Here is a 24,761-nt window from a genome sequence, read left to right on the forward strand (position 1 = left end):
TTTTATTCCTTTTGGCATGGTAGACTTCCTTATAAGATATCTTGAGTACTATGAATTATTTGATGGGGTTACTTTGAAGCGAATGATTTCAAGGCTTGTCTTATACTGCCTGGCTAAACCACTTCAGCAACTAAAACTAGTATATAAAGCCATCCTTATGTCCCTGGTACCTCACCAAACACAATATTAATTTATGGCTCAGTTGTGTCTACTTCATCCATGGCCCTTTGAGTTAGGACTCCTTGACAACAGCCTCAAGTAGCCTGCAGTTTCAGTCTGGAGCAGATGTTCTTAACCCAGTCCTCGGAACAGACCTGGCCAGTCAGGTTTTCAGGATATCTACAATGAATACGCACGAGATAAACTTGATTACAGTGGAGGTAGACATGCAAATTATCTCATGGATTGGGTTGTGCACCCCTGATCTGGAGGAAAGTTGTTTACTGCATGCAACAAGGAAAGACTTAGTCAAATAACAGACCTTCTGTGCTCTCCTTCTTCTGCCACTAACCTACTACTTAACATTTCTAGAGTGCTACTAGGGTTACGCAGCGCTGTACAGATTAACAAAAAGGACAGTCCCTGCTCCAAGGAGCTTACAATCTAATGGGCGAAATGTCAAGTAGGGGCAGTCCAGATTTCCTGAATAGAGGTGTGATGGTTAACCTTGGAATGTAAACTTCTTTGGGCAGGGGCGTATCGTACCTGAATAATTCTCGCTACTGTACAGTGTTGTAAAAATTTTAGGGAGCCCTTTAACTAAAGGGTGGAAGGGGATAGATTGCTCGTGGCACTCAGCAAATCGGGTCTACCATTGGGCTCATCCAAGAACCCAGCGGTAGGAGTGTCCGGTGGTAATCTGGCAGCATCGCCCGCTGCCTGGTTACTGCTGGGTTAGTGCCGGAGCCCTTACTGCCTCCTAAAGGTCTCCAGCTGCATGAAAAGAGAGATGACCAGCAGGAAAAAGGAGGTGATAGTGCCATTGCATAAGTCTCTTGTGAGATCCCATTTGGAGTACTGCGTGCAGTTCTGGAGACCGCACCTACGGAAAGATATAAACAGGATGGAGTCGGCCCAGAGAGCAGCTACGAAATTAGTAAGCAGTCTTGAATGCAAAAATTATAGGGACAGGCTTATGAACCTCAACATGTATACGCTAGGAGAGAGGAGGGAGAGAGCAGACATGATAGAAACATTTAAATATCTCAAGGGCATTTATGTACAGGAAGAGAGCCTTTTCCAAATGAAGGAGAGCTCTGGAACGAGGGGGCATACAATGAAGTTAAGAGGGAAGAAAGTATTATTTCATGTAAAGGGTGGTGGAGGCGTGGAATGGCCTCCCAGTGGAGGTTGTGGAGTCAAGGACTATGTAAGAATTTTAAAAGGCATAGGATAAGCATGTGGGATCGTTTAGGAAAAGGAAGAGTTAGAGGTTACAGAGGATGGGCAGACTAGATGGGCCTTGTGGTCTTTATCTGCCGTCATGTTTCTATGTCAGTGAGGGGACTAATTTTGCAGGGAACTTCCCTAGGGTATAAAACCCTCTGCTCAGTTCAAATCCATGTCTTTGGCTCCTTGTGTCCCTGGCTGAATGACAGCCATCCAGCCCAAAGGTCCTGGTCATTTAATCCTGAGCCTGGCTACCTGGAGAAGTCTAGGAACATTTACAGTTAGAGCAGCTGCTTAAGCTCTGTGCTGTAACTGGGACAGTAAGAATGAGGAACCTAATGTGCCCTTTCCTAGGCCTAAGGAGTAAAGGCGAAGCTTGCCTTAGTTATATATTTCCAGCAGAGTAGCTACACTGGTATATGGAACAGCTTCTGAGGCTGAGGAAACAAGAAACACTCACAGCAACAATTCTCACTCTTCTCACCAGGGTCAAACTACCTAAGACACTGCTTTGGAGTCTCAGAACATTAAAGTGAAGAAATACTTTCTTAGATTCATTTTAAATTTATTACTTTGTAACTTCATCGCGTGCCCCCTAGTCCTAGTGTTTTTGGCACGAGTAAACAAGCGATTCATGTCTACCCGTTCCATTCCACTCATTATTTTATAGACCTCTATCATGTCTCCCGTCACCTCTCTCACTCCCCCTCAGTCCTGTAAAGTTTGTTGGTTGCCGCCGCTGGCGGCAGGAGCAGCATAATAGGCTGCCTTCGGCCAGCCCCTGGGTCTTCCCTCTGCTGGGTCCTGCCTTCTCTGATGCAATTTCCTGTGGGCAGGATGCAGCAGAGGGCACATTCACTTCTCTATTCTGTTTCGAATGAGACTTCCAATACAACAGTAGGTTTGGCCAGTCAGTCCTTCATAATCTGTTTGGGGATTATAATCTAGGCCCATTTCTTTCAATTTTAGATAGCCACTTAAATTGCCTGTGTTTAAAGAAGGTAATGTGGCATTATAAAATAGGGTCCCAGAACTACTACTACTACTACTTAACATTTCTAAAGCGCTACTAGGGTTACGCAGCGCTGTACAATTTAACATAAAAGGACAGGCCCTGCTCAAAGAGCTTACAACCTAAAGGACAAGTGAGTAGTCAATACGATAGGGGCAGTCAAATTGGGGCAGTCCGGATATCCTGAAGGTAAGAGTCAGTTGCCGAAGGCAGCATTGAAGAGGTGGGCTTTAAGCAGAGACTTGAAGATGGGCAGGGAGGGGGCTTGACGTAAGGGCTCAGGAAGGTTGTTCCAGGCATAGGGTGAGTCGAGGCAGAATGGGCGGAGCCTGGAGTTGGCAGTGGTGGAGAAGGGTACTGAGGGGAGGGATTTGTCCTGTGAACAGAGGTTTCGGGTGGGAACATAAGGGGAGATGCCTTTGTGTCTTAACACTGCCCTTAAGCTTCATGTTGACGTTCCATTGTGATATTCCTTATGATAATTCGATTATCTCGCATAATTTGTACAATATAACCCATAACCAAGTTGTAACAAATGTATTTTCATTATTCTTATCTTATTGTAAGCCACACTGAGCCCGCAAAGAGGTGGGAAAATGTGGGATACAAATGCAAACAATAAATAAATAAATAAATAGTGAGGGGCAGCAGATTGAGTATATTTGTAGCCTAAGAAGGAGAAGCTTGAACTGAATGTGGTATCGGATTGGAAGCCAGTGAAATGACCTGAGAAGAGGGGTGATATGAGTATATCGGTTCTGGCGGAATATAAGACGTGCAGCAGAGTTCTAAACAGATTGAAGGGAGGATAGATGGCTAAGTGGGAGTCTGGTGAGGAGTAAGTTGCAGTAGTCAAGTCGAGAGGTAATGAGAGCGTGGACGAGAGTTCGGGTGGTGTGTTCAGAGAGGAAAGGGTGAATTTTGCTGATGTTGAAGAGGAAGAAGCGACAGGTCTTGGCTATCTGCTGGATGTGTGCCGAGAAGGAGAGGGAGGAGTCGAAGATGACTCCGAGGTTGCGGGCAGATGAGACGGGGAGGATGAGGGTGCTATCCACTGAGATAGAAAGTGGAGGAAGAGGAGAAGTGGGTTTTGGTGGAAAGACAATGAGCTCAGTCTTGGACATGTTCAGTTTCAGGTGGCGGTTGGACATCCATGTAGCAATGTCGGTTAAGCAGGCTGATACCTTTGCCTGGGTCTCCGCGGTGATGTCTGGTGTGGAGAGATACAGCTGGGTGTCGTCCGCATAGAGATGATACTGGAAGCCATGAGATGAGATGAGGGAGCCCAGGGAAGAGGTGTAGATTGAGAAGAGAAGGGGTCCAAGGACAGATCCCTGGGGAACACCAACAGATAGCGGGATGGGGTTGGAGGAAGATCCATGAGAGTGAACTCTGAAGGTGCGGTGGGAGAGAGAGGAGGAGAACCAGGAGAGGACAGAGCTAGGATCAGGCGACCCTCAGGGGGAGGAATGCTGGCTTCGGCCTAACCCCTGGTAAGCCTTTCCTCAGCTGAGAGGTACCCACCTCTACCACCGGCTGCCTTTCAGGTGCTGTGGAGGACTTGCAGCTCATCTGCATATCCTTACAGCCTTCTCCGGGGTGACACCCAGGTCCACCCCGATCCACTCAGGGCCTCCGCTCTAGGTGCCCAGCGCTCCCACCAGGTGCTGTGGAGGACTTGCAGCCCTTCTGCATTTCCTCATAGCTGTATCCGGGGTGACTCCAGTTCCACCCCGATCTTCCCAGGGCCTTCTCTCCAAGAGCCCAGAGTTCCCCAGGTGCTTTTTGGCTAGGATCAGGCGACCCTCAGGGGGAGGAATGCTGGCTTCGGCCTAACCCCTGGTAAGCCTTTCCTCAGCTGAGAGGTACCCACCTCTACCACCGGCTGCCTTTCAGGTGCTGTGGAGGACTTGCAGCTCATCTGCATATCCTTACAGCCTTCTCCGGGGTGACACCCAGGTCCACCCCGATCCACTCAGGGCCTCCGCTCTAGGTGCCCAGCGCTCCCACCAGGTGCTGTGGAGGACTTGCAGCCCTTCTGCATTTCCTCATAGCTGTATCCGGGGTGACTCCAGTTCCACCCCGATCTTCCCAGGGCCTTCTCTCCAAGTGCCCAGAGTTCCCCAGGTGCTTTTTGGCTAGGATCAGGCGACCCTCAGGGGGAGGAATGCTGGCTTCGGCCTAACCCCTGGTAAGCCTTTCCTCAGCTGAGAGGTACCCACCTTTACCACCGGCTGCCTTTCAGGTGCTGTGGAGGACTTGCAGCTCATCTGCATATCCTTACAGCCTTCTCCGGGGTGACACCCAGGTCCACCCCGATCCACTCAGGGCCTCCGCTCTAGGTGCCGCGCGCCTAACGGCGCGTGGGGCATTTTTCTCTTTGTATCTAATCTTTTTCCAGTTGCTAAAGTACCTTAATCATTTATGGCCCCTATTCACATTCTCTTCCTAGCTCTGTCCCTTCCTAATCTTTTCCCTCACCCCCTACCTCTCTCCGCTACAGGAACTCACTTCCCATCCATTGACTTCATCACCTCACCTTCTCTCCTACCCTCTTCCTCCCTCTTGGCTTTTAATCTCCATCTCTTTCTTCCCTCCATTTTGCCTTCCCCATTCCACCTAAATACCTCTCGCCTTCGACGCCTTCGTGGCCACACCTCTCCTACTCTCCTCCGCTCTCTTTTACTCCTTCTCTTACTCTCAGCTGGTGACATCAATCCCAATCCTGGCCCTCCTCACCAACTATTATCCAAACTCTACAGATCTCACCGTGACCTCTCTAACCTCATCTCTATTCCTCTACTCCCCTCCTCTTCTCTGCCCTTCTCTTGCGCCCTATGGAATGCCCGCTCTATCTGTAACAAACTCCCCTATATCCAGGACCTCTTTATCTCGCGTCACCTCCATCTGCTCGCCATAACAGAAACCTGGCTCTGCCCTGATGACTCTGCTTCAGTCGCAGCCCTGTGCCATGGCGGTTATCTATTTTCACATACTCCTCGCTCTGCTGGCCGTGGGGGCGGTGTTGGACTACTTCTCTCTCCCTCCTCCAGATTTCAACCCCTTCTTCCACCTCAATCTCACTGTTTTTCCTCCTTTGAAGTCCACTCTATCCGCCTTTTCTCTCCTCTGCCTCTTCGAATAGCGGTCATTTATCGTCCCCCTGATAAGTCCCTTTCATCCTTTCTCAGTGACTTTGATGCCTGGCTTGCCTTCTTCCATGATCCTTCCTCCCCCTCTCTCATCCTTGGTGACTTTAATATTCCTGCTAATGATCCTTCCAACTCTTATATTTCCAAGTTACTCGCTTTAACGTCGTCCTTTAATCTCCAACTATGCTCCACCTCCCCCACTCATCAAAATGGTCACTGTCTTGATCTCATCTTCTCCTCCAACTGTTCACCCTCTAGTTTCCTTGCCTCCGATCTTCCCCTCTCTGATCACCATCTTATAACTTTCACACTTAAATCTCCTCCCTCCCAGTCCCGTCCTATCCTATCTAATTTATCTAGGAATCTTCACGACATTGACCCTTCATCTCTATCCTCCCATGTTTCAAACCTCCTCTCTACTGTGGCACCATCCACGTCTGTCAACGAGGCTGTTTCTTCTTACAACAATACTCTATCCTCTGCCTTAGACACTCTTGCACCTTTGATGACCCGCCCTGTAAGGCGTACAAAACCCCAACCTTGGCTGACTTCTAATATCCGCTACCTACGTTCCTGTACCCGCTCCGCCGAACGCCTCTGGCGGAAATCTCGGGCCCTTGCTGATTTCTTACACTTTAAGTTCATGCTGACCTCCTTCCAATCTGCTCTTTTACGTGCCAAACAGGATTATTATATCCAACTGACCAACTCTCTTGGCTCTAATCCTCGACTTCTCTTCACCACATTGAACTCTCTCCTCAAGGTGCCCCCTCCCCCAACTCCCCCTTCATTATCTCCTCAGACCCTTGCTGAATTCTTTCACAACAAGGTTCAAAAGATAAACCTTGCTTTCTCTACCTCACCAGCTCTCCCTCCACTAGTCCGTTCCCCTCTCTCTCCTTCCCCTCATTCCCTTTCCTCCTTTCCTGAAGTTACTATTGAGGAAACTACACTTCTCCTTTCTTCCTCAAAATGTACCACCTGTTCCTCTGATCCCATTCCCACCCACCTTCTTAATGCCATCTCTCCTACTCTTATTCCTTTTATCTGTCACATTCTCAACCTCTCACTTTCCACTGCGACTGTCCCTGCTTCCTTTAAACATGCTGTGGTCACACCTCTCCTTAAGAAGCCTTCACTTGACCCTACTTGTCCCTCTAATTACCGACCCATCTCCCTCCTTCCTTTTCTCTCCAAATTACTTGAGCGTGCTGTTCACCGCCGCTGCCTTGATTTTCTCTCCTCACATGCTATTCTTGACCCATTACAATCTGGTTTTCGCCCTCTCCACTCAACTGAAACTGCGCTTACTAAAGTCTCCAATGACCTATTACTGGCTAAATCCAGAGGTCAATATTCCATCCTCATTCTTCTTGATCTTTCCGCTGCTTTTGACACTGTCGATCACAGCATACTTCTCGATACCCTGTCCTCACTTGGATTCCAGGGCTCTGTCCTTTCCTGGTTCTCTTCCTATCTCTCCCTCCGCACCTTTAGTGTTCACTCTGGTGGATCCTCTTCTACTTCTATCCCTCTGCCTGTCGGTGTACCTCAGGGTTCTGTTCTCGGTCCCCTCCTCTTTTCTATCTACACTTCTTCCCTTGGTTCATTAATCTCATCCCATGGCTTTTCCTACCACCTCTATGCTGATGACTCCCAAATCTACCTTTCTACCCCTGATATCTCACCTTGCATCCAAACCAAAGTTTCAGCGTGCTTGTCTGACATTGCTGCCTGGATGTCTCAACGCCACCTGAAATTAAATATGACCAAAACCGAGCTTCTCATTTTCCCCCCCAAACCCACCTCCCCGCTCCCCCCGTTTTCTATTTCTGTTGATGGCTCTCTCATTCTCCCTGTCTCCTCAGCTCGAAACCTTGGGGTCATCTTTGACTCTTCTCTCTCCTTCTCTGCTCATATCCAGCAGACCGCCAAGACCTGTCGTTTCTTTCTTTACAACATCCGTAAAATCCGCCCCTTTCTTTCCGAGCACTCTACCAAAACCCTCATCCACACACTTGTCACCTCTCGTTTAGACTACTGCAATCTGCTTCTTGCTGGCCTCCCACTTAGTCACCTCTCCCCTCTCCAGTCGGTTCAAAACTCTGCTGCCCGTCTCATCTTCCGCCAGGGTCGCCTTACTCATACTACCCCTCTCCTCAAGACCCTTCACTGGCTCCCTATCCGTTTTCGCATCCTGTTCAAACTTCTTCTACTAACCTATAAATGTATTCACTCTGCTGCTCCCCAGTATCTCTCCACACTCGTCCTTCCCTACACCCCTTCCCGTGCACTCCGCTCCATGGATAAATCCTTCTTATCTGTTCCCTTCTCCACTACTGCCAACTCCAGACTTCGCGCCTTCTATCTCGCTGCACCCTACGCCTGGAATAAACTTCCTGAGCCCCTACGTCTTGCCCCATCCTTGGCCACCTTTAAATCTAGACTGAAAACCCACCTCTTTAACATTGCTTTTGACTCGTAACCACTTGTAACCACTCGCCTCCACCTACCCTCCTCTCTTCCTTCCCGTTCACATTAATTGATTTGATTTGCTTACTTTATTTATTTTTTGTCTATTAGATTGTAAGCTCTTTGAGCAGGGACTGTCTTTCTTCTATGTTTGTACAGCGCTGCGTATGCCTTGTAGCGCTATAGAAATGCTAAATAGTAGTAGTAGTAGTAGAGAGGACAGAGCCCTGGAACCCGAATGAGGACAGTGTGGCAAGGAGTAGATCATGATTGACAGTGTCAAAAGCGGTGGATAGATCGAGGAGGATGAGGATGGAGTAGTGGCCTCTGGATTTGGCAAGGAACAGGTCATTACAGACTTTAGAGAGTGCTGTTTCTGTCGAGTGTAGAGGGTGAAAACTGGATTGAAGTGGATCGAGGATGGCATGAGAGGAGAGAAAATCAAGGCAGCGGCTGTGAACGTGCGGCACGCTCAAGTATTTTGGAGAGGAAGGGTAGGAGGGAAATGGGGCGGTAGTTGGAGGGACAGGTAGGGTCAAGTGATGGTTTTTTGAGGAGAGGTGTGACTACGGCGTGCTTGAAGGTGTCAGGGACAGTTGCAGTGGAGAGAGAGAGGTTGAGGATATGACAGATGGAGGGGGTGACAGTATGAGAGATGGTGTTAAGTAAGTTGGTGGGGATGGGATCAGAGGAGCAGGTGGTACTTTGCGAGCAGGAAAGAAGGCGAGTGGTTTCCTCCTCAGTGATGTCCGGAAAGGAGGAGAAAGAGGCCTGAGTTGGTTGGTCGAGGCTTGAAGGGTGAAAAGGAGGAGATGGTTGGGTAGTGAACTCAAGGTTGATCTTTTGCACCTTATCGCGGAAGTAATTGGCCAGTGATTGAGGGGAGAGTGAGGGGGGGTAGGAGCGGAGGGCACTTTGAGGAGGGAGTTAAGGGGGGGAAGAGACGACGGGGGTTGGAGCTGAGAGAATTGGTCAGTTGGGTGTAATAGTCCTGTTTGGCAAGGAATAGGGAGGAGTGGAAGGAGGATAGCATGAATTTGTAGTGAAGGAAATCTGAATGGGTGCGAGATTTCCTCCAGAGGCGTTCGGCAGATTGGGTGCAGGAACGAAGGTAGCGGATGCAAGGGGTCAGCCAAGGCTGGGGATTAGTACGCTTTGTGGGACGGGAGGTGGATGGAGCGAGGGTGTCCAGAGCAGAGGAGAGAGTGGCATTGTATGCGGAGACAGCCTTGTCGACAGACTCAGAGGACAAGATGGAGGGGAGGAGATTGGAGATAGAAGAGGATAAGGTGGGAGGGTCAATAGCCTGGAGATTCCTGGAGGTAGTGGTTAGAGTTGGACAGGGCTGAGGTGGGGGGTGAAGAAGTGTGAAGGTGATCAGGTGATGATCCGAGATAGGAAGAGCTGAAGTGTGGAAATTGGAGGGGGAGCCGGAGGAGGAGAGGACGAGGTCAAGACAATGGCCGTCTCGGTGAGTCGAGGCGGTGGAGCATAGCTGGAGGTTGAAGGAGGATGTTAGAGTGAGGAACCGAGACGCGTGAGGGTCGGATTGGTCATCAACGTGTATGTTAAAGTCTCCGAGAATGAGTGACGGAGATGAGGGTTCAAGAAAAATGGAAACCCAGGCATCGAAGTCGGTGAGGAAGGAAGAGAGGGATTTATTAGGGGGGCGGTAAATGACTGCCACTCTGCTTGGCAATGGGTAGAATAGCCGGATGGAGTGTGCTTCAAAGGATGAGAAGCAGTGAGACTGCGGTAGGAGGAGGGGTTGGAAACTACAGGAGGGCGAAAGTAGTAGCCCGACGCCTCCACCGCGGCCAACTGGGCGGGGAGTGTGGGAGAAGAGATAACCTCCATGGCAAAGGGCCGCGACTGAGGCCGAGTCGTCCGGGGAGAGCCAGGTTTCAGTTAGGGCGAGCAGAACTGTCTGTAGTAGCACACAAGTGCTCTCGTACAAATTTGTACCTGCTCTTCTGCTTATCCTCAGAGAAATCAAGTTGCTTACCTGTAGCAGGTGTTCTCCATGGACAGCAGTATACATGTCCTCACATAAAAGTTGTATTCTATTATGAGCTTTAGAAATGGCATATACCCCAAGATTCTGTATGGGTTGCCTAAATTTGGGCGCAGATCCCAGATCCGAGCAGAAAATTATTCAGTTAGGAGCTGACAATTATTGACGTTAACAAGCACTTAATTGGCAGTAATTAGGAGTTATGTTCGGATCTGTCCTATGTCCTATTCTATAACATGTATGCCTAAATTTTATAGCACACAACTCCAAAAGGGGCGTGGCCATGAGAGGGCATGGGCGGGTCAGGAGCGTTCCCAGAAATTAGGCGTGATATTACAGAATGCCTGCCTTTGCCCTTCTGCCATCAGCTACATGAGCCTCACTGAAACCAGGAAAACAATCACCAACAAGTGATATTATTCGTCATGAACTTCTTTGTTTTAGAGCATCCTCAGATATTCCCACTATAGACAACACACAGTATATCTCTGTGGCATGTTCAGGGGAAGGGGAAGGATTGAATGTGATCTCCAGTCATTTGGAGGAATGCGGATACATTATAACAACAATGCAGTCATGGCACACTCGTGACTTGTTATGCTTAAATAAATAGCGACTCTTTTCTATACATATATCAACTTTACTTGCAAATGTATGTAGAAGAACATTTCTTTATGGGGATCGTCAGAATCTTCAACAGCAATCCCTTCCGGGTACAGCGTCCCTCATTTTTAGGGCGCCGTATAACTCCTCATAGATCAACCCAATAGTATATATTTTTACTTTGATTTTATCTTTCTTTAAATCTTCATGTTTCATATTTCATTTAACAATTAACAATTAGCATTTAAATAAGTATTAAACTCTTCAATTTGAAGTAACAAAGTACTTAGCTTTTTCGCCTTGTCCCGGGCCCGGCCCAGTCTCTCGGCGGCCCTGGCCATGACTGCATTGTTGTTATAATGTATCCGCATTCCTCCAAATGATTGGAGATCACATTCAATCCTTCCCCTTCCCCTGAACATGCCACAGAGATATACTGTGTGTTGTTTATAGTGGGAATATCTGAGAATGCTCTAAAACAAAGAAGTTCATGACGAATAATACCACTTGTTGGTGATTGTTTTCCTGGTTTCAGTGAGAGTCAGTTTGGATGCATTTACCAGAGATAAAAGGATACATAGTATTTATACGAATCGGTTACATGAGAGCATTTCCACAGCTTTTGGCAGGCGTAACTGCTGGCACCCAAAGTTAGGCGCGAAATGCGCACTAAGCTAGTTTTCTCCGCACAGAACACAACTTACAGAATACAAAAAAAAAGATAAAGTACAATTAGAAAAGGTACAGAGAAGAGTGACGAAAATGATAAAGGAGGTGGGAGTCCCCTATGAGGAAAAGACGAAAGCGGCTAGGGCTCTTCAGCTTGGAGAAGAGATGGCTGAGGGGAGATATGATAGAGATCTACAAAATAACGAGTGAAGTGGAACGGGTAGACGTGAATTGCTTGTTTGCTCTTTCCAAATATTCTAGGACTATGGGGCATGCGATGAAGCTACAAAGTAGTAAATTTAAAACAAATTGGAGAAAATATTTCTTCACTCAACATGTAATTAAACTCTGGAATTAATTGCTAAGAGAATGTAGTAAAAGCGGTTAGCTTAGCAGGGTTTAATAAAGGTTTGGATAGATTCCTAAAAGAATGTTAGCTTAGAGAGGATCATCCCAGTGCCTAACTTTCAGTGCCATTATTTGAATCTGGCCTTTTAGCAGAAAAAACAGCACTTATTACAGTGCTTATTAAGTTTTTCTCCTTGGCAAATTGGGAAAATCTGTGCATAATTTTTCAGCTGTGAAACTATATTCAGATGAATGGTTAATGAGTTGCAGTGGAAAACAGCAAAACTAATTTGTAAAAATTGGGATAGTAAATCTTCTGGGCTACCTTCTTACCAACCTCATTTACATATAAAAATATTATATTAAAAACCTCTGTAATGAGCACAACAAAGGCACACTTTAGTATAGATCCTACTTGGCCTTGAAACTTTGGAATTGATACTTTTTGTAGTCACGTATGAAGGCTTGTGGCTCCATCGGCTAGGTTAGAGCAAGTTCTAACTGAACTGAAAACCCAGAGGGGCGAGAGGATACTGCTGCATATAAAAAATAGTGGTGGGTTTTATTTATAGCATATCATATGTGACGTTTGCTCCACAGCCCTAGTGGTAAATATGCTCAGTGTCCAGAAAAAAACAGGACCCCCGACATTTTTTCAAATAACCCAAATTCAGGTCATTTCTGAGTACTTTATTTTTCCACATTGAGCTCTTAATTAATGAATCCCCAGAATTCATGGAGCCAACAGCTCAGTGACGTCGAAGACTTTGTGAATGTGTCAAGGTTGTGCAGAGAAGGGCGACGAAAATGATAAAAGGGATGGAATGACTTCCCTATGAGGAAAGGCTGAGAAGGTTAGGGCTCTTCAGCTTGGAGAAAAGATGGCTGAGGGGTGATATGATAGAAGTCTACAAGATAATGAGTGGAGTAGAGCTGACAGATGTGAAGCGTTTGCTTACACCTTCAAACAATAATAGAACCAGGGGACACAAGATGAAGCTAGAATATGGTAGATTTAAAACAAATAGGAGAAAGTTTTTCTTTACTCAGCGTGTAGTTGGACTCTGGAACTTGTTGCCGGAAAATGTAGTGACAGCAGCTGGCCTTACGGAGTTTACGGGGGGTTTGGACAGATTCCTGAAGGAAAAGTCCATTGAACATTATTAAATTTTTTGTTGTTGTTTTGCCGGGTTCTTGAAGCCTGGATTGGCCACTGTTGGAGACAGGATGCTGAGCTTGATGGACCGTTGGTCTTTTCCCAGTATGGCGGTGTTTATGTTCTTACTAGTAAAAGAAGCCCGTTTCAGAGCAAATGAAACGGGCGCTAGCAAGGTTTTCGTTGCCAATACCCCCCTCCTCCCTCCCTGGCCAACCCCTTCGTTGTTCTGCCATTGCTCCGCCCCCAACGTCATGACGTTTGACGCAAGGGCGGGGCCCGGAGCGATTTGCCACCCCCGCCTCCCTGCCTCCCTCCCTGCCAACCCCTTCGTTGTTCTGCCATTGCTCTGCCCTCGAGGGCGGGGCCCGGAGCGATTTTGGTGGTTTCACCACCACGAACCTTCGAACCTTTTTGAAGGAAGTCAGAGCTTGGCTTCACTGACGTCGGTGTCCTCAGAACGTTGAGGGTGAGTTTTATTATAGTAGATGTTAAGGTTGAAGGAAGACACTTTGAACACAAATGATGAATTAACTGAGGAAAAAACGATTATACTAATGTATTTTCAAAGGTCGTACTAAATGTTTAAACAGTTGCAAAGTATTTTGAAACTATGTAAGGAGTTTATATCGTTTATATCTGGTGAATAAAGAATGACTATGAAGATAGCAGGCTTGTGATGCTTCTTTTGCATGAATATACAGCTCTTCAGCTTTACGGGATCTTTTTCTTTTTTTCTATAGTACTAAGAATAGCTTTTCTTTGTTGCAGGCACTCTTTATGTTACTGATCTTTAAATGGTATAATTTGAGATACTTAACCGTGTCTTTCTCTTGTAGATGTACTGCAATACCATCCCACTGGATTCTGGTATAGACTACAGGAAAAGGGTGATGTCTGCTGCAGGGAAACTTTACTACCTGTGAGTTGCCTTTTGGTTACTTGCTTGTTCTTACAGTTATGTTATTAGAAACATAATATTTTCACACGTACCTTTGATTCAGTAGTGAAGGTGCATTGACTCTATCCTCTCTGGCCTGCAGAAAGTTCCTTTCACCCCAGGTCTTGAATGGGGTCAGGCGCTTTTACTTACTCTGCATCGACCACTTGAACCTCTCACTGCCACCTGCCTGATAAAGAGATAACAGCCGGAGCTCTTGCGCTACATCCACTGTTTGATCCTCTTGCCATCTCTGCCTGCTGTCCGGAAGAAGTGGTCGTACAGGCTTAATCTCAACAGTCTGGAAGTAGGTTTTGCTGTTTCCTCTGGGAGCCACGCCGCAAATGGAGGTCAATTTTATCATGGGAGATGGAAGAGAAGGTGGCTAGTGTTACTAGAAGGGACTAGGAGTGGGGCCATACAGAAAAAAGGGAACATAGTAGAGGATGGCAGATAAAGACCTGTACGGTCCATCCAGTCAGCCCAGCAAGATAACTCATCACATAAAATATGATGCAAACTACATATGTATACTTGATCATGATTTGTCATTTTCAGGGCATAGACCGTAGAAGTCTGCCCAGCATTGACCCTGTTCTTCAGCTACTGAAGCTCAATCTGTCCAGCTATGATCAGGCCACAGACCTTAGAAGTCTGCCCAGCAAGATGATAATCCAGGTTCAAAGTAGATCCAAAAGCAAAAGGGTAGACCCCAAGCAAAACAATAGTCCAAAAGAAAAGGTCTATCCACGATCCTCCACAGCAAGCATCATCCAAATAGAGCTCCATCCATACTCTCTCACTGCAAGCAATCGTCCAAGTAGAGGTCTGTCCACGAGGTTCCACAGCAGTCCTCAATTTCTTTTGGCAGAAGGCTCTCTCACCTTTTGCAAAGGAAAGAATGGTCTCCAACCCTGCAGGTCCGCCAGCCAAAGGGTTCTGACTAGACTTCTCCCTTTAGGTCAGGGTGACTTTACAGTTTTCCAGTGGTTCACGCCTCTGTTGGCCCTAAGAAGTCCTGGCAATGATAGCTTCTCCCCTGTTGGCCTAACAGGAGCCTTTTCTCCCTTTTTGTGTCCTGTTTATAAGAAAAGTTCACAGTTCATCCATCTATGCAAAACCATAGGCAAATAAAGATACTTGCTTAGTCACTGGGCATCACTCATTCCCAGGGAATTATGTCACCAGCTCCTAAGTACATAAGTAATGCCATACTGGGAAAAGACCAAGGGTCCATCGAGCCGAGCATCTTGTCCACGACAGCGGCCAATCCAGGCCAAGGGCACCTGGCAAGCTTCCCAAACGTACAAACATTCTATACATGTTATTCCTGGGATTTTGGACTTTTTCAAGTCCATTTAGTAGCGGTTTATGGACTTGTCCTTTAGGAAACCGTCCAACCCCTTTTTAAACTCTGCTAAGCTATCCGCCTTCACCACATTTTCCGGCAATGAATTCCAGAGTTTAATTACACGTTGGGTGAAGAAAAATTTTCTCCGATTTGTTTTAAATTTACTACACTGTAGTTTAATCGCATGCCCCCTAGTCCTAGTATTTTTGGAAAGCGTGAACAGACGCTTCACATCCACCTGTTCCACTCCACTCATTATTTTATATACCTCTATCATGTCTCCCCTCAGCCGTCTCTTCTCCAAGCTGAATAACCCTAGCCTCCTTAGTCTTTCTTCATAGGGAAGTCGTCCCATCCCCGCTATCATTTTAGTCGCCCTTCGCTGCACCTTTTCCCCTCCCTCCATCACTTCTCTCATAGCTTCCCTGATGGCTATTTCTTCCCACACAGGGGTCCCATGTCCTTACCTTAACCGTAAGGGTGTTGCATGGGTCTAACCTCAGATGCAAGTAGTGACTTGCTTAACATATGTGCTAGGCTGTGGGTACTCCACTTTATGTGACAGGACATACACCCCGTCACACTGACCCAGTATGACTATTCTTATGTTCTTAATGTAAAGATTGCCAAAATTCATAAGCCCCTCTTTATGATATCCCAGAAATACCACCTAATATGATTTTGAGTATATCGTACAGGACTGCAGCACTGAGAGTACAAGTGAAAGAAGAAAGTGGCACAGGAGATAGGCATAGGAGGATTTAAACAACGGTCCTGTCAGGTTTAGTTTTTCCAGCGTAGCAGTACGTCAGAGGTGTTTGCACGATACAGAGATTTTCCTTGGCAGAGTCATATTTGATGCTACATCTTCATACAGTTGCCAATTGAATATACACCATTCACTGTATTTTACAAGACTCCTGATGAAGGCGCGGTTTTGCGCCGAAACACAGCTGTGTCGAGTCAGAGTCAAGTATGTCAGTGTTTTTAATTGAATAAAGAACTGATTTCCTACATACGTCGTCTCCGGTTGTCTTTGGAAGAGCCTACCCTTCCTACTCCCTGTTTTGTGCATCGTTCTCCGTAGGATTTTAGTGTACCTCCACCCTTTGTGGTGGTCCTTCTTCTCATAGGAGGAGACAGACACAGGCATTAACATGTAGATAGTGGACGGAGCTTTGTTTTCTTGGATCATAGGGTATAATTTTATAAATGACAGGGATTTGAGCATGTAGAAGGCTTTTGAGTGGAGGAGTAGCCTAATGGTTAGTGCAGTGGACTTTGATCCTGGGGAACTGAGTTCAAATCCCACTGCAGCAGCTTGTGACTCTGGGCAAGTCACTTAACCCTCCATTGCCCCTGGTACAAAATAAGTACCTGAATATATGTAAACCGCTTTGAATGTAGTTGCAAAAACCTCAGAAAGGTAGTATGTCAAGTCCCATTTCCCTTTCCCTTATGACATCACAATATCAGAAGTGAGCCAAGTATTGGGCAATCAAGCCATTGTGACATCACTGATGAGGTTGGCTCTTATTGGTAGAATGAGTGGAGGAGTAGCCTAGTGGTTAGTGCAGTGGACTTTGATCCTGGGGAACTGAGTTCGATTCCCACGCAGCTTGTGATTCTGGGCAATTCACTTAACCCTCCATTCCATATCATCAAGCTGATCAATCCATAGACTGGTGGGTTGTGTCCATCTACCAGCAGGTGGAGATAGAGAGCAAACTTTTGCCTCCCTATATGTGGTCATGAGCTGCCGGAAACTCCTCAGTATGTTCTCTATCTCAGCAGGTGGTGGTCACACACAGCAGCAGCTCTGGCTAGGCCTCCAAGCCTAATTTTTAGGTTTTGTTGAGTGCCTGGGGTTGAGGGCTCTTCTTGAGCAAGTGCAAACCTGGTGGCGCCAGGTCCCTCCTTTTCTCCCCCCTCCCGCTGGCTCCGTTAAAAAAAAAAAAATTTTTGAACGTCCTTAAAGGCGTTTATTTCGACGTTTATTTAAACGTTTATTGCAGCTACTCACTGGGACACCAGGTCGTTACAGCTCGGAGCGGAAAGCAGGTAATTTTTACCTTTTTATAGCGGGCAGGGGGTTCCCCGATTGTTCTCCACGTGGCATATGGCGTCGGAGGGCGAGGGCGCAAAGAGTCGCTCCCCGGATCGCTTGGGCGCTTCTAGAGGGGATGCGGGGGTTTTAAAGTCTGATTCGCCCTTGTTGGGTGACAGTTTCGTGACCGATGAGTGTCCCGGTCCTTCCTCCCGCGTGGCGGTTTTTCCGCCATAAACGCCCATCCCCCGCTGCTCGCCTCCGCCATCTTGGCCGGCCACGCGGCTCGGACGGCTTCTTCTTGGGCCGCCCTTGAGGTAGGAGACATTAATGCCATGAACGCCCTTAATTTGGGCGACGGCACAAAAGCGGCTAAAGTTAAGCGCCGTTCTTCCCGCGCGGCTCCTTCGCGGAGTGTTGCGCCAGACGCCATCTTGGATGCGCAGCATGTCTCTCCCCCGCTCTTGCTGTGCGGAAGTGCACAGTCTGGGGGGTTTCTCCCCCGAGTTTGTTTTGCTGCTGCATCAGGCCTTCCTTATGCAGAACGCTGCCCCTGCTCCCTCGTCTGGTAAAGAGGTTGAGGTCCCCGGAGGTAAACGCCCTCGGGTTGATTCCCAGGCCTTGGAGGACTTTGTCTCCTCCGATGTAGATGAGGGCAGCGTATCTGAGTTCTCCCAACGGTCCTTTGCGGATTCCTTGGAGGAGACGGATCCCCGCTCGGTTGGAGCGGATGACCCCTCTGCAGCGCGGCTTTTTAGCTCAGAGGATTTGCCCAACCTGTTAGTGCAGGCCATGGGCATTTTGAAGATTTCCTCTCCGGAGGACGTCTCTCCCTCAGCCCCTATTGGCTCTGCCATTATGCTGGGGACGAAGCGCCCGCCTAGAACCTTCCACGTGCATGATGCCATGCACACCTTAATTTCGGCTCAATGGGATGTCCCGGAAGCGAGCCTTTAAGGTGCTAGGGCTATGTCCCGCCTCTATCCTTTGCCTGAAAGTGAACGTGAGGCCTATCTGTGGCCTACCGTGGATTCTTTAATCACTGCGGTGACTAAGAAAACGGCGTTGCCGGTGGAAGGTGGCATGGCCCTAAAGGACGCCCAAGACAGAAGATTGGAGGCGGCCTTAAGGTCGTCCTTTGAGGCGGCTGCTTTAAGTTTGCAGGCCTCAGTTTGCGGCTCCTATGTGGCCAGGGCGTGCCTGACTATGGTGCAGCGGGCTTCCCCCTCGGATCATTCCTTGAGGGCTGATTGGCCGGCCCTGGAATCGGGCTTAGCCTATTTGGCAGACTTGCTGTATGATGTCTTGAGGGCCTCAGCTAAAGGCATGGCTCAGACAGTCTCTGCGCGGCGGTGGCTTTGGCTGAAGCATTGGTCTGCTGACCACGCCTCTAAATCCCGCCTGGCTAGATTGCCTTTTAAAGGCAAGCTGCTCTTTGGGGTCGAGCTGGACAAAATCGTGACCGATCTCGGCACGTCTAAGGGCAAGAAGTTACCAGAGGTCAGGGCTCGGGCTAGTACTCGCCCCGGTACCTCCAGAGGACAGTTTCAGGAAGCCCGTCGGTACCGCCCGGGCAGGTCGGGCTCCTCTGCCCCCTCTTCCTTCAAGAGGAATTTCTCCCCCAAGCAGCATTCCTTTCGCAGAGACCGCCGTCCCGGAGGTGCTCCCTCTGGTCCTCCCCCAGGGTCTCGTACCCAATGACGGGGCCTTGGTCCACGCCCCAGTGCAGATTGGAGGACGGCTGTCCTCGTTTCTGGGCGAGTGGACCACAATAACTTCAGACGCTTGGGTGCTGGAAGTCATCAGAGACGGCTACAAGCTAGAGTTCTGCCGACCCTTAAGAGACGGGTTTGTACTCTCTCCCTGCAAGTCTCCGGTCAAAGCTGTGGCAGTGCAGCAGACCTTGGACAACCTGATCCGCCTGGGTGCGGTCGTTCCGGTGCCAGAAAATCAGATTGGCAAGGGACGTTACTCCATTTACTTTGTGGTACCAAAGAAAGGAGGTTCTGTCCGGCCTATCCTCGACCTCAAAGTGGTCAATCGGGCCTTGAAAGTGCGGCTCTTTCGCATGGAGACTCTCCGCTCTGTTATAGCGGCAGTGAAGGCAGGAGAGTTCTTGGCTTCCTTGGACATCAAGAAGCGTACCTGCATATTCCCATCTGGCCTCCTCATCAACGCTTTCTGCGTTTTGCAGTCCTGGGACGACACTTCCAGTTCAGAGCCCTCCCTTTCGGGTTGGCTACTGCTCCGCGGACCTTTTCCAAAGTAATGGGGGTCATAGCGGCCTTCCTGCGAAAGGAAGGAGTACAAGTCCATCCTTATCTGGACGACTGGTTGATCCGAGCCCCCTCTTATGCAGAGTGCGGCAAAGCTGTGGACCGGGTAGTTGCTCTTTTGAGCTCCCTGGGATGGATCATCAACTGGGAGAAGAGCCAGCTGTGCCCGACTCAGTCCCTGGAGTATCTGGGAGTTCGATTCGACACCCAAGTGGGCAGAGTGTTCCTGCCAGACAATCGGATTGTCAAACTTCAGGCTCAGGTGAACCAGTTCCTAGTAGCCTCTCCTCTTCGGGCTTGAGACTATGTGCAGCTGTTGGGCTCTATGACGGCCACGATGGAAGTAGTGCCCTGGGCCAGGGCTCATATGAGACCACTACAACACTCTCTGCTGCAGCGCTGGACTCCGATGTCGGAGGATTATGCTGTGCACCTTCCCTTGGACCCAGCAGTGCGCAAGGCGCTGAGCTGGTGGATGCAGACAGACAAGTTGTCTGCGGGAATGCCTCTGGTGACCCCGGAGTGGATTGTCGTCACGACGGACGCCTCTTTGTCGGGCTGGGGAGCCCACTGCTTGGGAAGGACAGCGCAGGGGCTCTGGTCTCCTGCAGAGGCAAAGTGGTCTATCAACCTCCTGGAACTCAGAGCCATTCGGTTGGCGCTTTTGGAGTTCATCCCGATACTGGTGTTGAAGCCAGTACGGGTCCTGTCGGACAATGCCACGGCTGTGGCCTATGTCAACCGCCAGGGAGGTACCAAGAGCGCCCCTCTAGCCAAGGAGGCCATGAACCTATGCCAGTGGGCGGAAGCGAACCTGGAACAGCTGTCAGCGGCCCACATTGCCGGAGTCATGAATGTCAAGGCGGACTTTCTCAGTCGCCATACCTTGGAGCCCGGAGAGTGGCAGCTATCTGCTCAGGCGTTCTTGGACATCACGAAGCGCTGGGGCCAGCCGAGCCTAGATCTGATGGCGTCATCGGCCAATTGCCAAGTGCCGCGCTTTTTCAGCAGAGGACGGGACCCTCGATCCCTGGGAGTAGATGCTCTTCTCCAACAGTGGCCAACACAAGAGCTTCTCTATGTGTTTCCGCCCTGGCCCATGTTGGGCAGGGTGTTAGACCGGGTGGCAAAGCATCCGGGCCGGATAATCCTGGTGGGTCCGGATTGGCCCAGACGTCCCTGGTATGCGGACTTGATCAGGCTCTCAGTGGACGATCCTCTGCGGCTGCCAGTGGAGCAGGGCCTGTTGCATCAGGGTCCCGTGGTGATGGAGGATCCCTCCCCCTTTGGTCTTACGGCCTGGCTATTGAGCGGCAGCGTCTGAGGAAGAAGGGCTTCTCAGACAATGTCATCGCCACTATGCTGAGAGCGAGGAAGCGCTCTACTTCTACTGCTTACGCCAGGGTTTGGCGTATCTTTGCAGCGTGGTGTGAAGCAGGCTCACTTTCTCCCTTCACTGCTCCAATTTCTTCAGTGTTGGCGTTCCTGCAAGAAGGTCTGGAGAAAGGCCTGTCGCTCAGTTCCCTTAAAGTCCAGGTAGCGGCTCTGACTTGCTTCAGGGGCCGACTGAAGGGTGTTTCCCTGGCTTCGCAGCCAGATGTGGTGCGCTTTCTTAAGGGAGTTAATCACCTGCGCCCTCCTCTGCACTCTGTGGTGCCTGCGTGGAATCTCAACCTGGTGCTAAGAGCATTGCAGAAGCCGCCTTTTGAACCCTTGTCGAGGGCATCTCTGAAAGACCTGACGTTGAAAGCAGTCTTTTTGGTGGCTATCACTTCAGCCAGAAGAGTTTCCGAGCTCCAGGCACTCTCATGTCGAGAGCCTTTTCTGCAGTTCACTGAGGCAGGAGTGACTATTCGCACAGTGCCTTCCTTCCTGCCCAAGATTGTTTCTCGCTTCCATGTGAATCAGCAGCTCTGTCTCCCTTCCTTTCGTAGGGAGGACTACCCAGAGGAATACTCTGCTCTTAAATATCTGGATGTGAGACGTGTCATCATCAGATACTTGGAAGTGACCAATGATTTCCGGAAATCGGATCATCTGTTTGTCCTGTTTGCAGGTCCTCGTAAGGGTCTGCAGGCTGCTAAGCCTACAGTGGCAAGATGGGTCAAGGAAGCCATTGCAGCGGCTTATGTGGCCGCGGGGAAGGTGCCGCCTATCCAGCTGAAGGCTCATTCCACTAGAGCTCAGGCGGCCTCGATGGCAGAGGCCGGGTCCGTTTCCTTGGCAGAGATATGCAAGGCGGCAACTTGGGCATCGGCCCATACATTCTCCAAGCATTACTGCTTGACTGTGGCTGATCGGGCGGAGGCCCGGTTTGGAGCTTCAGTGTTGCGGTCAGGGATTTCTATGTCCCGCCCTGGGTGAGTACTGCTTCGGTACATCCCACCAGTCTATGGATTGATCAGCTTGATGATATGGAAGGTAAAATTATGTATCATACCTGATAATTTTCTTTCCATTAATCATAGCTGATCAATCCTTAGCCCCTCCCAGATATCTGTACTGTTTTATTCTGGTTGAATTTTAGGTTCAAGTTTAGTCTTCAGTTACTTCAGGAGGACTTCGTGTTCAAGTTTTTTCACTTGGATTCTTCAAGAGTTGAGACGAGTTTGTGTTACAGTGAGCTGCTGCATTCCTCTCCCCTCCGTTTTACGGGGCTGGATTGAGACTTAAATTCTGCCGGCACTCCCTCCCGCTTCGTGCGGCTGTAGGGCAGCTTTGTACCCCTCCCGCTTCGGCGGTGTTAGGGTCAGTCAGCTCCTCCCGCGGTTGCGGTTGCAGGATAAGCCAGCTCCCCCCGCATCGGCGGGGTGGTGTCCCTCCCCCGCTCCGCGGGGATGAGCTGGACGGATTCCCCTCCCCCACTTGTGTGGGGATGAGCTGGGTTAATTCCCCTCCCCCGTTTCGGCGGTGGTGAGCTGGGCAGAGTGTCCCTTTGTGGGTGTAATTCTCTAAGTGCTGAGTCCTGCGGATGGAGCTTTGATATCGACATACTGAGGAGTTTCCGGCAGCACATGACCACATATAGGGAGGCAAAAGTTTGCTCTCTATCTCCACCTGCTGGTAGATGGACACAACCCACCAGTCTATGGATTGATCAGCTATGATTAATGGAAAGAAAATTATCAGGTATGATACATAATTTTACCTTGCCCCTGGTACAAAATAAGTACCTGAATATATGTAAACCGCTTTGAATGTAGTTGCAAAAACCTCAGAAAGGTGGTATATCAAGTCCCAGTTCCCTTTCCCTATTTGAGATTCTACATGGAATGTTGAAACTATTTGAGATTCTACATGGAATGTTGCTATTCCACTATCAACATTCCATGTAGAAGCCTGCCCTTGCAGATCAGCAATGCGGCCACGCAGGCTTCTGTTTCTGTGAGTCTGACGTCCTGCATGTCAGACTCACAGAAACAGAAGCCTGCGCGGCCCCATTGCTGATCTGCAAGGGCAGGCTTCTACATGGAATGCTGATAGTGGAGGAGTAGCCTAGTGGTTACTGCAGTGGACTTTGATCCTGGGGAACTGAGTTCGATTCCCACTGCAGCTCCTTGTGACTCTGGGCAAAGTCACTTAACCCTCCACTGCCCCTGGTACAAAATAAGTACCTGAATATATGTAAACCACTTTGAATGTAGTTGCAAAAACCTCAGAAAGGCAGTATATCAAGTCCCATTTCCCTTTTATAAAACTGCCTACGGGGTCTGCGCATGTAAAAAGTAAGCACACAAAAACATAAAGGGCAGTTTTATAAGAGAATGCCTAGTTAAAGTCCACTTGCTAGATGATACTAATGGAAATGGTAGTTGCTGGAGCTGGAGTAAATGTCCATGCCAATATTTGTCAAATATGCGTGTAAGTGATAGTATTTTATAATCTACTCGGTACTCTGCCCAGACTCCAGCACCAGCATCGTTTCAAAACATACATGTTTGCACTGGTCGGTATTTCATAGCAGGTCATTCACACAGGTATGTGGCCACATCTGCATATAAAAGAATAGGATACTTCCAAAGTGGACACTTACTTTACTACTTAAGTACATACCTTCTAAGCCATCCTTGCATATGAGTCTGTCGATACTAGCATATACATGCACACAGTTGCATTTGCCTTGGAGTCGGTGGAAATGTATTCACCTGGTTTCCCCGAGATAATTTTATAAAGGTACATAGAAGCATATTTTGGATTTCTAAAATTGAGCACTATGAACTCATGAATAACAGTTCTGATCTTTTCACTTATATTAAAAGAACGTTTTTTTTTTAACGGTTTTTATTGATGATACGATGCTTAACAGAATCATAGAATTTAACATGTTTCATCGAAACATCACATTGTAATTATATACAGACATCTGAATTACCATCATCAGTAGTTTATCAATTTCTCCCACCCTCCCCCCATCATCCTCCCCTCCCCCTCCTCCCCCCACCTTCTGACAACCCACTGACCTTTATGCACCATGTCTTAACATCTAGACTCCGTACCCCGCCCTCCCACCTCCCTCTACCCTTTTAATCATAATAAGTGTTCACTCTACCATCGTCGTTCAAACTTTTCCAGGGTAACCCCGCTATCCATGATATCATATTCTATGTTAACTACTGTCCCTTTCCCGTTAGGACTGTTGATAGGGTACCATGGAGCAAGGAACAAAAGAACGTTTTTAAAAGACACCAAGGGGCTCATTTTCGAAAGAGAAAAAGCATCGCAAACACAGCATAAAGTGGCATTTGGGCGTTTTTCAAACCTCAGATTTGAGATGTTTTTCTCTGCAGTGCATACAGATCACGAGTGGGTATGTTGGGGGCCGAATTTGGGCATTCCCAAAACTTGGATGTTTTTCTGCCATAATGGAACAAAGCAAATATGATGTGGACTAAAAGTTAGACATTGTGGTCTAGACCTATTTCAGTTACGGCTAAGTCACAAAAAGGCACTCTAAATTACAAGGTGATCACTGGAGGGATTAAGGCATGACACCCCCCCCCCCTTACTCCCCCAGAGATCACTGACCCCCCTCCCACCCCAAAGAAACAGTACATACCATCCTATGTGACAGCTTCAGATGTTATGGCCAGTCCTGTTAGAGCAGCAGGCAGGTGCCTGGAGTAACCTAGTGGTCAGTGCAGTGGACTGTAGAGAAGGGGACACAGGCGCAGTGTGAGCCCTTCAAAACCCACCAAAAAACTACCGTCCCTACATATAGGTGACACCTGCAGACATAAGGGCTATTGTAATGGTGTTGGGTGGATTCGGGAGGCCTCACCATACAATATAAGGGGGTAAAGTTGAGATGTGTACCTGGGAGCTTTTATGTGAA

General features: G+C 48.5%; 1 protein-coding gene across 1 annotated transcript in view; it reads left to right on the forward strand.

Moving 5' to 3' along the window:
• AFG1L (AFG1 like ATPase) overlaps nucleotides 1-24,761 on the forward strand; it is a 350,420-nt gene that overhangs the window by 250,340 nt on the left and 75,319 nt on the right. Inside the window, exon 8 of the mRNA XM_030195195.1 lies at nucleotides 13,655-13,737. Within this exon, the coding sequence (XP_030051055.1) occupies nucleotides 13,655-13,737 (83 nt within the window). The remainder of the gene's footprint in view (nucleotides 1-13,654; nucleotides 13,738-24,761) is intronic.

The sequence above is a fragment of the Microcaecilia unicolor genome, chromosome 3 (assembly GCF_901765095.1).
Source record: "Microcaecilia unicolor chromosome 3, aMicUni1.1, whole genome shotgun sequence".
Lineage (NCBI taxonomy): Eukaryota > Metazoa > Chordata > Amphibia > Gymnophiona > Siphonopidae > Microcaecilia > Microcaecilia unicolor.